The sequence below is a fragment of the Scyliorhinus canicula genome, chromosome 8, assembly GCF_902713615.1.
Source record: "Scyliorhinus canicula chromosome 8, sScyCan1.1, whole genome shotgun sequence".
Classification (NCBI taxonomy): domain Eukaryota; kingdom Metazoa; phylum Chordata; class Chondrichthyes; order Carcharhiniformes; family Scyliorhinidae; genus Scyliorhinus; species Scyliorhinus canicula.
Genome location: NC_052153.1, coordinates 140,132,739 through 140,147,200, shown reverse-complemented (window position 1 = coordinate 140,147,200; position 14,462 = coordinate 140,132,739). Strand labels below are relative to the sequence as shown.

Below are 14,462 nucleotides of genomic sequence, written 5' to 3'. Positions count from 1 at the left end.
CCACCTGAGCAGTGTTGGCTTCAGTCCAATCATTGCTGGCGCCATCTCCTTCCAGTGGCCTCTGGAACTCCTCCAATTGGCTATGGATCTGCTGGAGTGTTGCTGACATCTCCCTCTGAATGCCCAGGTTGGTCCCTATCATTCTCATCAGCTCCGGGCAACCCACTTCCACAGACTCAGCATCAGGCTGGGACCCAGCAGACCTCCAACTGCTGCCTCACCTGGGGGGTTCTTGCCTCCACTAGATGTACATCAGCAGCAGTGTGGTGCTCACCAGATTGTGCCCCAGAAGCCTGACCACTAATATTTCCCACCGAGGTGTGTGTATCTGCGCTGGTGGAGGGTGGGGGTGACAGCTGTGCTTGGTAGAGCTTGGAGGCCCAGGCGTGTTGAGCATCACTGAGGGCACCAGGGTAGGGGTTAGGTAGGGGGTGGGGATGGAGTTTGGGGGCGGCATTATCTGAAATTGGGTATTATACAGGACATTAAACAACTCTTTGCACAAACATGATGCATCTGTTACTTTCTTCTGCAATGCTGACCCCCGGACCCTTTGCCTGTCTCTCCAGGCAACCTCCCTCCCCGTGGCACTCACCCACCCTCCGGCCGTGGTCATGTCCCTGGAGCTGGGATCCCATCCCCCGAGTGTTCGGATGTTGGCTGCTGCATGTGTGGCATTGACTCCCACATGGTGTCCAGGCATCAAGGTGCAATCGGAATGCTAGGCAATGACTCCCACATGCTGCATGGCCTGCCTACCCACAGGAACCTGCTTGGCATGTCAGGTGCTCACTGAACCATGATTGCCAATTCCCTATTAGAGATTGCCTTCAGCCGCCCAGCCAGAGGCCTCAGTAGATGGTGGGGGTTATGGGTGATCGATGGGTCAGGGACAGGGGTTGCCTCCCGAATGGGGTTGGGAACCAAGAGTTGGCAGGCTGGTGCTACAAGCGATTGCCCCTCCTGTTGTCCCCAAAGCACATCCTTCACCCCAACCCTCCTATGCCGGCCCACCCCTACGGAAGGTCCCCAACCCCTGCCGAGCACTTGGGTAGCAACCCAGCGCCCCTGTCTCTTTGCCTGTGAACAGAGATGGCTACTCCCCTCCTCGGCTCCCCACAGAAGTCCTTCTGTCAGCTTCACGTTTTTCGAAAGGAGTACTAATCAGCGCCAGCATGACCACTTGCTGGGGAGGCTGGTGAATGACAGGAGGCCATTGGATGATGGGTGGCTCTCGTTAATTGTATGGAAATTGGGCTTAAGTGGTGATAATTAGTTTCTCACCACGCTAAGGCGAGATTCCACATTTGCCTACGGGAGCAGGCCAGTTGATCGCAAGCTGTTTGGCACCTGGCACAGTTCCAGTTTTTGGCATCTCCCGCTATTCACCGATCGTTACGCTTGAGCACGAATGCAATGAGGCCAGAAGATCACGCCCTTTGTCAGTGTTTTGGGCCCTGGGGAGTTTCTCACCGGTTTAGTCCACATTTAAAACTTTTATCGCACTGGGGAGCTTAACTACGAGATCAAGCCACCATTTTGAAAGGGTGCCCCGATCTCTAAGTGAGCTTGTACGTCCCCAACCCATGGGCAACGTCACCCCCCCCACACACATGGACACTATCCCACACACCCCCAAGTGAGGACACCCCACTATACGGTTCCCCTCTTCAGGCCCCTCAAGCCCCCTTACAGCACACCCTCCCTTCTAGGACCCCACCTATCACCCACCCAACCTCCCAGAGGCCACTACTTGCCTGCCCTGCACTCCCCTACCCTTCAAACCCACCTCCCCCCTCATGTCCTGGTCTCTTGGCAATGCCACCCTGGCACCTTTGCACTGCCACCTTGCCACCCAGGCAGTGCTCCTGCTGGCTTGTTAGTGCCATCTGGGCACCTCAGCAGATCCAGGGTGACAGTGCCAAAGTGCCAACTGGGCAGTTCCAAGGTGCCCACCTTCCAAGGGGAGGGCCAGGAAGCCACCCTGCGCTTACCCTGACCACCCAGGGGTCTCCAATGGCCTGGGAGACACCCCAGGTGCTGTTCCACCTGGTTCACGTTTGTGTGGACCAGCACTGATCGGCGCCCGGCTGCAACCTCACTGAAGATGCCAAAGAATCGATGGAGGACGGTGAATCCTGGGCGGGTAGGTCGTAAATAGGTTTACGACCTACTTCCGTGAGCATTATTTGGTTCCCACCTATTTTGGCGGAGCTTCGACTCCAATGTCTCGCAGGACTGTCGGGAGGTCTGCTGGAGGACTCTCCCGGGATTCTTGGCCGCATTGTGCTCTTACTTGAGCACAAAGCTGGAAGAGTATCGCGCCCTTAGAAATTGTCTCAACGCTGGGGAAGCTGTTCCTACCGGTGAGATCAGTTCCTCAGAGATCGGGCCTCCATTTTGAAAGGGTGCCTCTATCTCCAAGTGGGCTTGAGGATCCCCCACACCCCTATCCCACCCATAGGCAATGTCACACCCACATGCGAGTATTACCCCAACCCCTGAGGACACCCCACAATGGGGTTGGGGAGGGCCCTTACCATACCTCCGCACACCCCTTTTGGGCTTTTTTCACCCCTCCAACCCTCATGCCTGCCCTTTATCTCCCCCCCCCCTTCCCCCTCTTGGCAGTTGCGTCTGGGCAGTTCCAGGATGGCTATGCCAAGGTGTCAAAGGAAGAGCGGTGGGGGGTGGGGGGGGGGGGGGGGGGGGGAGAGAGATCATCATGTCGCTGCCAACCAGGTGTCTCCAAAGGCTCGTAAAATAACCCAGGTGCCATTAGGCTTGGTCATGATTTGTGTGGACCAATACTAAAGTGCCTGGGAGAATATGGCGCAGACATATTTAAATGAGTTGTATGGCTCATTTAAATGTTAATCTGGATCTCACCCAGCACAGGTGAGATTGTGGCTTCTCACAAGGTTCAGGTGAAGTGATTATGACATTTTCACATTGCTGTTTCCAGGGGTTTTCTGTGTGTAAATTGGCTGCTGCATTTCTTACATTAGTGACTACATTCCAAAAGCACTTTGCCATGTTTGATGATCGTGAAAAAGTTACATACATACAAGTCTTTCTTCAGTTCACCCCATCTGATGATCCTACTGGCATATCATTCCTCATAGCTCTAATTCTTTTTTTGAACCAATATTGTGAATATCCCTTTTTTTTAACCCCCCCCCCCCCCCCCCCCCATGTCATCTAAGACCCTGTAACCAGGAATGGCAAAATTCTATTACTGCCCTGTTTTAAGTCGTTTCAATAATAGTTGTATTGGCCAAATGTCTGTCTGGGCACTCCACTCACTGATCTTATTCACTGCACCCTTGTGCTGAGACTTACTAGCTTTTCTTTCCTCGGCTATGCATTTTTCAAAACTGCACAACTTGTTTAATAATGCCAGGCTGCAATTTCATGACTATATATGTCACCTATTTGACTTTTACGTTGCACTAAAATTTCATTTGAAAGTTATGGGACAGGATTCTCCATCCTGCCGCACCCGTTTCCTGGTGAGGCATGACCCCACCGGCAGCAGGATTCTCTATCCCAGCAGCTGGCCAATGGGGTTGCCATCATGGGCAACCCCATGCCGTAGGGAAATCCACAGACGTGAGCACGCCGCCGGTGAAACGGAGGAACCTGCCGACAGAGAATCAAGTGTGTATTTACTACCCCTGTTGTAAACCTCATCAAATCCTCATCACTCATCGTTCCTGTGCTCAGATCTACATTGCCTTCTAATGAGCAATGCCTCATTTAAAATTCCCATCTTTGTGATCAAAGCAGTGGCTTTGCCTTCAGCTGCATCAGTCTTACGTTAATAGAATTCTCTCCATAAACCTCTTCACATTGATGCTGCCCTTAATACACTGCTCAGTCACCTGGTCCAATATCTCCTTTTGTGGCTCAATGTCAAATTTTTGCTGATAACACTCCCATGAACCTACTTTCCACAGATTAAATATTACCTTTGGCCAGTGTCCAATGGGCGCTTCAATAAATACACTTGAAGAAACATACCGCTGCTAATGAATGATTGGAGTTGATCTGTACTAGTCCAGCTCGGGGAAATCTCCTCAGCCGGTCTGTTCAATATTGGGACATTTTATGATGTAAAACATACGTTTATAAATACAAATAGTTCTTCTTCTTAAGCAGTCCCTCAATATAGAGGATGACTTGCTTTTACACTAAAAATGAGTTCTTAGGTGACTGAAGAGCCCAATGCTTGACCTACACTCTCTATCACAAGTGGGGTAGATGGTGGTTGGAGAAGGGGATAGGTGCAGCTCCTTTCGTTGGTGATGCTTGGTTTCAGTTTACTCTTGTCGACAAAAAAAGGTGTTCCACTCCTTCACAGATGCTTTTCCCCACTTTGATGCCCTTGAGTCAGTAATTCCCAGGTATCGGTGAGGATGTTCCCCTTTTTCCAAGAAGGCTTTGAGAGTGTTCGTGAAGGTTTTCCTCTGCCCTGCTGGGGCTCATGATGTGGAGATGCCAGTGGTGGACTGGGGTGAGCACAGTAAGAAGTCTTACAACACCAGGTTAAAGTCCAACAGGTTTGTTTTGAAGCACTAGCTTTCAGAGCACAGCTCCTTTCTCAGGTGAATGAAGAGGTGGGTTCCACAAATATTATATATATAACATTCAAAGTATCGTCTTGCATCATTGACTTTGTCTCTATATATGTTTCTGGAACCCACCTCTTCATCCACCTGAGGAAGGATATGCTTGATCTGAACCCCACTTGAACCATGCTACAGGTGACTGATCAGTAAAATAATCAGCCTTAAATTTTCTCTATTATCATAGGAATGAATCTGTTACAAAGAAATGTACATAAATCTAAGCAAAACAAAAAATGGTAAATAACTTTTTTTTGTTGATGCATGATTTACTCTTTACTTGGAATTATTTGCAATAATTGATAGATTAATTAGTTAATCAGTATTGTGATAGAGATCATAGAATTAACATCACAGGTCAGTTTCACAAAATGCAGGATATAATTTGTAGCCATGTAAACAATTCAGTAGAAAAATATATTTTTTTTACATATATTCTGAGCAGTGAATAAAACCAAAACTTTTCTTGAAACACAGAAGACGTCCTAAGTCACGAAGACAATACAAAATTTTATTTCAAATACAGAGTGTGAGAATAGGACACCTAAAACATGCTTCCAAAACAAAATTACATACTACATTGGCAAGTCAAATAGCTCAGTAATGCAATCATTTAAAATTTGATTTGAAGTTTGTTGCAGTACTTTTAGAAACTTCTTTATTTTAGTTGAGGTAAAAATAAACAGATCAAAATAGTTCACAGAACAAAATATTTCACATTAGAAGTACTGCCGGTTTCTGTGGTCTTCAGCTTTCGTTGGCTTTTTAAATCACTCGACTTATGACTTCTATCCAAAGGCACATACTGTTTTACTCAAACTCGTGTGTGGCTGTCATTCCTCAGAATAAGTACCAAATCATAACCACAGCAGCTGCTCCTCCATGAATACTTTCAAAATGCAAGTCAAGCAGCAATTTACATTGCATCAATTAGATCATCATCACTCCATTCCTCCTACAAATAAGACAAAAGAATTTTTACAATACCCAAAGCTACCCAATATAAACAAAATGTTAATGTAGATGAATTAAATGAAGGAACAGATTATCAGAATTAGGAGCAATGACCAAAAAGTTAGTCAAAAATTGGTGGAGAAGTGGAGAGGCAATGGGATTTAGGGAGCATAATGCATGGAAAAATCTGAAAAGTGCAGGATCTAAGGTGAAATATATTTGCTGAGACACAGTGCAGCAACAAATGGGCAATTTACAGATGAGGATAAGTCAACAAGCATAGGGGTAACGGGCAAGGGCAATCAATTGAGTTTCAAACTAGTTGGAGTTCATGCAAGGATAGCAAGTACAACACTAAATAATTGAGTTGAGGTTGGAAAAAACAGCATGCTTAAGGATTTCAGCAACTGTGCTACAAACAGTATTTGGATCACAAAAGTTCAGTAATTTCTCAATAGCTAAAGGTACTAATGCTTTTATAAGCTGATGGGGGATCAAATGGATTTTAGTAACGACATAGGTAGTAGGAGAGTAGAATCTTCAAAACTAGTGAATGTTGACAGCAAACCAGATACAAAACTTTTTTTTTTACATGGGTACTGAATAATATCAGTGAATGTACAGCATGAATTAGATTTTTTTTTTTTAAAAAGCCCCCATCGAGTGATTTAGGGGCTGTTTAGCTCACAGGGCTAATCGCTGGCTTTGAAAGCAGACCAAGGCAAGCCAGCAGCACGGTTCGATTCCCGTAACAGCCTCCCCGAACAGGCGCTGGAATGTGGCGACTAGGGGCTTTTCACAGTAACTTAATTTGAAACCTACTCGTGACAATAAGCGATTTTCATTTTTCATTTCATCAGCATGCACTCACATCCTCTGCTCTCAACTACTGGTTAGAAGATGGTCACCCAAAGATGACTGAAGCCGAAGGACATTTCTTCTACCCCCTTTCCTATCATTACAGATGTCTTCCATTCACCTTTTAATCCGGTCAACAAGCAATGCCATATGACAGTGGCTTTGACAACCCAAAGGACAAGCCTAGCCTGACTTCCCATAGAATTTACAGTGCAGAAGGAGGCCATTCGGCCCATCGAGTCTGCACCGGCTCCTGGAAAGAGCACCCTACCCAAGGTTAACACCTCCACCCTATTCCCATAACCCAGTAACCCCACCCAACACTAAGGGAAATTTTGGACACTAAGGGCAATTTATCATGTCCAATCCACCCAACTTGCACATCTTTGGACTGTGGGAGGAAGCCAGAGCACCCGGAGGAAACCCACGCACACACGGGGAGGATGTGCAGACTCCGCACAGACAGTGACCCAAGCCGGAATCGAACCTGGGACCCTGGAGCTGTGAAGCGATTGTGCTATCCACAGTGCTACCATGCTGCCCATTTTCTTTTTAGGAATGTTCTTTTTTTAGTGAAGATTTTCTTTTGAAGAGGTGGGATCATGTAAACAATATCATAATTGAAGAATGGGTTTCAGTCACAGACTTGAACCACAGCTGATATTGTCGGACCTAAACAACAGTATTCATGTACAAAAGTCTCAAAATTGAGGAAGCATTGCACATATGTTGCATATCATTTAACATCGCAATGTCCCATGTTAACATAAAATGCTGTGCAAACCAATATTACAAATGGATCCTACTGACCTCTTCCACTTTTGCTTTCTTTGAAATTGTTCCATCTTCCTCATAACCTTTCCTCTTCTTTCTGTTTTGAACACAATAGCAGAGTTGGATAACATATTCACTGACTCAGTGTACACTGTAATGTGCAAGTGGAAGTATAAAAGTATTCTTTTCCATTTGCAGCCAACTGCCTGAATGAAGCAATGTAATTTCATAGTCGGAAGGTGAACGTACAAAATTGATGGGCATGAAAAAACTTTATTACACTTGCTCACATCTCATGCTAGCTGGAGTATGATGACTAAATATTTCCCACTCAACCTCCAACGGGGATGTAATCTGGGAAAGATAAGAAAAAACACAGAAAAACCTGCTCAGAATTTTCCAATCTAAACATGGACAATGTATTTATATCTATTAATCCATTTGCTTTTATATGAAGGGATCTCTACTCCAGTCAAGAACTCCCAAAGACATGCAGAGTCAGCACCTGCAACACCAGCCAGCAATGTATTCCAGAGGCTCACTACTCTCTGAAATAAGAACATACGAACTAGGAGCAGGAGTAGGACACCTGGCCCCTCGAGCCTGCTCCGCCATTCAATGAGATTATGGCTGATCTTTTGTGGACTCAGCTCCACTTTCCGGCCCAAATACCATAACCCTTAATCGTTAATCCTTTTATTCTTCAAAAAAATATCTATCTTTATCTTTATCTTAAAAACATTTAATGAAGGAGCCTCTACTGCTTCACTGGGCAAGGAATTCCATAGATTCACAACCCTTTGGGTGAAGAAATTCCTCCTAAACTCAGTCCTAAATCAACTTCCCCTTATTTTGAGGCTATGCCCCTAGTTCTGCTTTCACCCGCCAGTGGAAACAACCTGCCCGCATCTATCCTATCTATTCCCTCATCATTTTATACGTTTCTATAAGATCCCCCCTCATCCTTCTAAATTCCAATGAGTACAGTCCCAGTCTACTCAACCTCTCCTCGTAATCCAACCCCTTCAGCTCTGGGATTAACCTAGTGAATCTCCTCTGCACACTCTCCAGTGCCAGTACGTCCTTTCTCAAGTAAGGAGACCAAAACTGAACACAATACTCCAGGTGTGGCCTCACTAACACCTTATACAATTGCAGCATAACCTCCCTAGTCTTAAACTCCATCCCTCTAGCAATGAAGGACAAAATTCCATTTGCCTTCTTAATCACCTGTTGCACCTGTAAAACAACTTTTTGCGACTCATGCACTAGCACACTCGGGTCTCTCTGCACAGCAGCATGTTTTAATATTTTACCATTAAAATAATAATCCCCTTTGCTGTTATTCCTACCAAAATGGATAACCTCACATTTGTCAACATTGTATTCCATCTGCCAGACCCTAGCCCATTCACTTAACCTATCCAAATCCCTCTGCAGACTTCCGGTATCCTCACACTTTTTGCTTTACCACTCATCTTAGTGTCGTCTGTAAACTTGGACACATTGCCCGTGGTCCCAAACTCCAAATCAACGATGTAAATTGTGAACAATTGTGGGCCCAACACTGATCCCTGAGGGACACCACGAGCTACTGATTGCCAACCAGAGAAACACCCATTAATCCCCACTCTTTGCTTTCTATTAATTAACCAATCCTCTATCCATGCTACTACTTTACCCTTAATGCCATGTAACCTTATCTTATGCAGCAACCTTTTGTGGGCACCTTGTCCAAGGCTTTCTGGAAATCCAGATATACCACATCCATTGGCTCCCCGTTATCTACTGCACTGGTAATGTCCTCAAAAAATTCCACTAAATTAGTTAGGCACAACCTGCCCTTTATGAACCCATGCTGCGTCTGCCCAATGGGGCAATTTCTATCCAGATGCTTCGCTATTTCTTCCTTGATGATAGATTCCAGCATCTTCCCTACTACAGAAGTTAAGCTCATTGGCCTATAATTACCCGCTCTCTGCCTACCTCCTTTTTTAAACAGTGGTGTCACGTTTGCTAATTTCCAATCCACCGGGACCGCCCCAGAGTCTAGTGAATTTTGGTAAATTATCACTAGTGCATTTGCAATTTCCCTAGCCATCTCTTTCAGCACTCTGGGATGCATTCCATCAGGGCCAGGAGACTTGTCCACCTTTAGCCCCATTAGATTGCCCATCACTACCTCCTTAGTGATAACAATCCTCTCAAGGTCCTCACCTGTCATAGCCTCATGTCTATCAGTCACTGGCATGTTATTAGTGTCTTCCACTGTGAAGACCAATCCAAAAAACCTGTTCAGTTCCTCAGCCATTTCCTCACCTCCCATTATTAAAACTCCCTTCTCATCCTCTGAAGGACCAATATTTACCTTAGCCACTCTCTTTTGTTTTATATATTTGTAGAAACATTTACTATCTGTTTTTATATTCTGAGCAAGTTTACTCTCAATCTATCCTACTCTTCTTTATAGCTTTTTTAGTAGCTTTCTGTTGCCCCCTAAAGATTTCCCAGTCCTCTAGTCTCCCACTAACCGTTGCCACTTTGTATACTTTTTCCTTCAATTTGATACTCTCCCTGATTTCCTTAGATATCCACGGTCGATTTCCGCTCTTTCTACCGTCATTCCCTTTTGTTGGTATAAACCTTTGCTGAGCACTGTGAAAAATAATCACTTGGAAGGTTCTCCACTGTTCCTTAACTGTTCCACTATAAAGTCTTTGCTCCCAGTCTACCTTAGCCAGTTCTTCTCTCATCCCATTGTAATCTCCTTTGTTTAAGCACAAAACACGAGTGTTTGATTTTACCTTCTCAACCGCCATCTGTATTTTAAATTCCACCATATTGTGATCGCTCCTTCCGAGAGGATCTCTAACTATGAGATCATGAATTAATCCTGTCTCATTACACAGGACAAGATCTAGGACCACTTGTTTCCTTGTAGGTTCCATTACATACTGTTCTAGGAAACTATCGCGGATACATTCTATAAACTCCTCCTCAAGGCTGCCTTGACCGACCTGGTTAAACCAATTGACATGTAGATTAAAATCCCCCATGATAACTGCTGTACCATCATCTAATATGCAATCTACTCCTAAACTTAGATTAGGTAGGGCCAAGGGATATAAATTCTAACTTTTAAAATGAAATAATCTAGCAACACATGCTATTCACCTCTTTTTGTTATTTTACAGAACTCGTCACCTTTATGTTTACATTGCTCTTAAGTAAAATCAGGGTAGATTCCTCATAGTTTCAGAATTCCCAAGTTGTTAACCATTTCATTACCTTCTATGGGTTCCCTCATGACTGAAAAGTCCGATGCATGCTTGGCATGGATGTCCATTGAATTGGCAATTTAGATCGTCATTGTTGGTGCTTGGGGAACATCTGCAGCTGTGCCATCTCTGGCCATGTCAGATGTTGCAAGTTTGGCATAGATGGTTTTTGAAACAAGCAGAGGCAAATTTCAGTGCTTGCAGCAGATTGGCCCACTGGGAGGCAATGTTTGCCCAAGAGAGGGGATCTGCAATGCTGAGGTTTGGAAGGCTTTTTTGTAGGGACCCATAACATCATGGTGGTCAGTACAAATGATGTTTGCTCTGAGACAACTCCTCATTAAAGATCTGCTTATGGACTCGATAATCATCTATGTGGAGACATGTCCATCTACATTCAATTTTTTGGAGGGTGATCTCATGTTGTTGGAGGACCTCAATGTTTGTTCTGCCGTCACACTTCTATGGGTGGCACAGTGGTTTCAGTTTACTCAGTGTGGACTTAAGTAGGGTGCTCTTTCCAAGGGCCGTTGCAGACTTGATGGGCCAAATGGCCTCCTTCCGCACTGTAAATCCTATGATTTTCTTGAAGGACCTCGGGTGTCTTTGATGGAAGCGCATAACAGACCCAGGATTCTGCACCGTACAGCATGGTGGTAAGGATAATGATCTTGTACAGAGCACTGTATAGCGAACCTGGTGTGGAGCAGCTGATGAGAGTGGCGATGGCACTTTAAGAGTAGTAGCACTGTGAACCTTCACCGAATGCAGAGGCGGAGCTCCTGAGTCGACGTCAGGATTCAGAAAGTGACGCAGGGGCAAGAGGAAGTAGCTGATAGGGTGAGCGAGGTCAAGTGACTCAGACTTGACTGGTAAGGAACTATTAGGGCCCGACCATAAATAGTAGTAAATTCGAAAAGTCTAATATTAATGGATTAACTGAAGCAACGGGATAAGTAAAAGTCAGAGATAGCGCATTGTGGGCAGCACGGTAGCACAGTGGTTAGCAAGTTGCTTCACAGCTCCAGGGTCCCAGGTTCGATTCCCGGCTTGGGTCACTGTCTGTGCAGAGTCTGCACTTCTCCCAGTATCCGTGTGGGTTTCCTCGCATAGTCCAAAGGTGTGCGGGTTAGGTGAATTGGCCATGCTAAACTGTCCTCAGTGTCCAAAAGGTTAAGTGGGGGTTACTGCATTACGGGGTTAGGGTAGATACGTGGGATTGAGTAGGGTGCTCTTTCCAAGGGCCGGTGCAGACTCGATGGGCCGAATGGCCTCTGTCTGCACTGTAAATGCTATGAACTTTCTATGAATAAAGTGACAAGCAATTAGAATAAGCAAGTAGACCGAGTAATTAGAAATGTTGGCAAGTGGGGCAGCACGGTGGCGCAGTTGGTTAGCCCTGCTGCCTCACGGCACCGTCACAACGCCGAGATCCCAGGTTCGATCCCGGATCTGAGTCACTCTCCGTGTGAAGCTTGCACATTCCACCCGTGTTTGCATGGATTTTGCCCCCACAACCCAAAAATGTGCAGGCTAGGTGGATTGGCCATGCTAAATTGCCCCTTAATTGGAAAAAATGAATTGGATACTCTAATTTATAAAAAAATAAGAAATGTTGGCAAGTAAGACAAAGTACATTTAAGTTTAAGACATTGAGGTCAGTCAATTGGAAAGTTTGACCCGTCATATGTGGGAATTAATGGACCCTACCAGCATCCTAAATGACCACATGTGCAGGAAGCGCTCCCAACTGCAGAAACTTAAGTTCTGGGTTTTTTGAATTCGAGTGGCGGCTGGAGACATTGTGGAGCATCTAGGAGGCTGACTAGCACATTTACAGAGGTGGCCACGCCGCAGCTCAAGGGACTGGAGGAAAGAAGGGTGATCACCAGGCGGACCAAGAGGAACAGGCAGATAGTGCAAAGTCCCCTGGGGTCCTGCTCTCAAATCAGGTTTCCATTTTTAAACTCACTAGTTCCTCAAGGAGTGCAGCCAGGTCCAAGCTTCTAGCACCATAAGTGACCTGACTATACAAGAGTGATGAAAGAAGGAGCGACAGTGATACGGGGGTTCATTAGTTAGGGGAATAGACGGGCGTTTCTGCAGCTGCAGGCATGACCCCCAGTATGGTGTGTTGCCTCCCTGCGGCCAGGGTCAAGGACATCACTGAACGGCTACAGGGCTTCCTAAAGAGGGAGAGTGTTAAGTCCGAGGTCGTGGTACACATTAGTACCAACAATACAGGTAGAATGAAGGGAAGGGTGTGGTGGGGTGGTAATTCTCCGTCCAGCCACGATGGAATCATGAATTGCGATTAGACATCATCCGAAGAAAAGGTCGGCGCCCAACGGAGCATCATGTTCCAGTGCCTTAATGGACGGAAATGAATGTGTTCCAAGCCCCGTGCCGGTGTGGGCATGCAAAACGTCCATAGCATTCGTTAACATATCATTAACAGGTCCGGCTCGGTAGTCTCTGGCCTCCTGAGATGCTACGCCTCTGACAGGCAGTGGTGATGCCACATGGCTCTCTTGTGGCATTTAAAAACGGGGACCGGGTGCAGTGGCTGCTGAGGGAGGGAGAGGAGTTAAGAAAAGTTTCCAAGGCACAAGAGTTGGCTGAAAGTTTGTGCCGCTGGCTGGGAGGCATTTGCCAGGGTCAGGGCACCACCAATCGTATGGGTGCCCCACACCCAGACCACAACCTGAGGATACCCCAGCCAACCCATCAACAGAATGGGCATAGACCAGCGCAGCCAGTGACCCACCAAGTGCCGGCACCCCTCAAGTGTACCCATCTGAGGCGCCCCCCCACTGTAAAGGGAGCAGGGGGAAGAGTAGAGCGCACGCTCAACACAGACGCACGAACCATGGCCTTTGCCATCCACTATGGTACACTGCTCCCCCAGGGCGAATGCCCCACCAGTGGCACTATCAGCCAGGTCACCCCGCAGGACCACCAGCCCTCACCATGCCTGCTTTACCACTTCGCCCCTGCTCCCATCCATCCTGCATCTGAACAGACAGGCATTACACATGCATTGCAAAGAGGGCCCACGGCACACCACAGCAATGGTCCCAATGGGTGCTCAACCATTGACGTTGTCCACACGCTTGCCACCAAGCATGGCTCCCACCCCACAACCAGGTGCTGCTCTGCTGGCGGGTAGCACACAGCCCACCCAAGGAGGTCACCCCTTCAGTAGACCGCACATAGGGAGCAGGTTAGGGGCCGCTGAGCATTGCACTGGCTTGGGTAGTTCCAGCCAAGTATGCCGGATGGGCACGAGAGTACGCCAACATGTCCAGAGTAATGTACAGCAAACAGTTTGCATATCATTAGCGGGCCTAATCCAGTATTCTCCGAGGCCTCCGTGATGCTCCGCCTCCAATGGGCTGAGTTCCTGGTGGCACAGTTTTCTTGTGCTTTTAAAAATCGAGAAACCAGCGTCGTGTCTGTGGACGGAAAGAGAGGGGGTACGGAAAGTGTCCAATGTCGCCATAGTTTGCTGACAGTTGTACCGCTGGCTAGGGGGCTTCCGTCAGAGCTGGGAAGAGTAGCAGGGAGTGGCCAGGAGGTGGGCTGTGGGCCAGGGTGGACAGGCACTGAACACCATACCACAGCCAGCAAGGCAGCCATGCAGCTGTGAAAGTTCACGAATTCTGCCCCACGTCAACATTAGTCTCAGAAACAGAGAATACCGCCCCAGGACTTCACAAGTTGTAATCTCAGGATTACTCCCAGTGTCATGTGCTAGCAAATACAGAAATAGGAGAATACGGCTGATGAATGGAAGGCTCAAGAGTTGGTACAGGAGGGAGGAGAGATTCCTGGATCACTAGGACCATTTCTGTAGCAGGTAGGACATGTATAAGCAGGACGGTCTGGACCTGAACAAGAATGGATCAAGATCCATGTGAATGGGTTTTTTTTACTGCTGCTGGGAGGAGTTTAAACTAGTTCAGCAGGG

At 46.7% G+C, this 14,462-nt stretch overlaps 1 protein-coding gene across 15 annotated transcripts in view; it reads right to left on the bottom strand.

Annotated features, from left to right (window-relative positions):
* Positions 1-5,118: 5,118 nt before the first annotated feature.
* The window catches only part of ccnh (cyclin H), a 71,724-nt gene continuing 62,380 nt past the window's right edge, over positions 5,119-14,462 (bottom strand). For all 15 annotated transcript variants that reach the window (XM_038805335.1, XM_038805333.1, XM_038805338.1 and 12 more), the window contains 2 exons: positions 7,251-7,311; positions 5,119-5,583 (listed from right to left, as the gene is read on the bottom strand). In XM_038805335.1, coding sequence (XP_038661263.1) covers positions 5,545-5,583; positions 7,251-7,311 — 100 coding nt within the window. In that variant the 3' untranslated portion in view covers positions 5,119-5,544. The remainder of the gene's footprint in view (positions 5,584-7,250; positions 7,312-14,462) is intronic.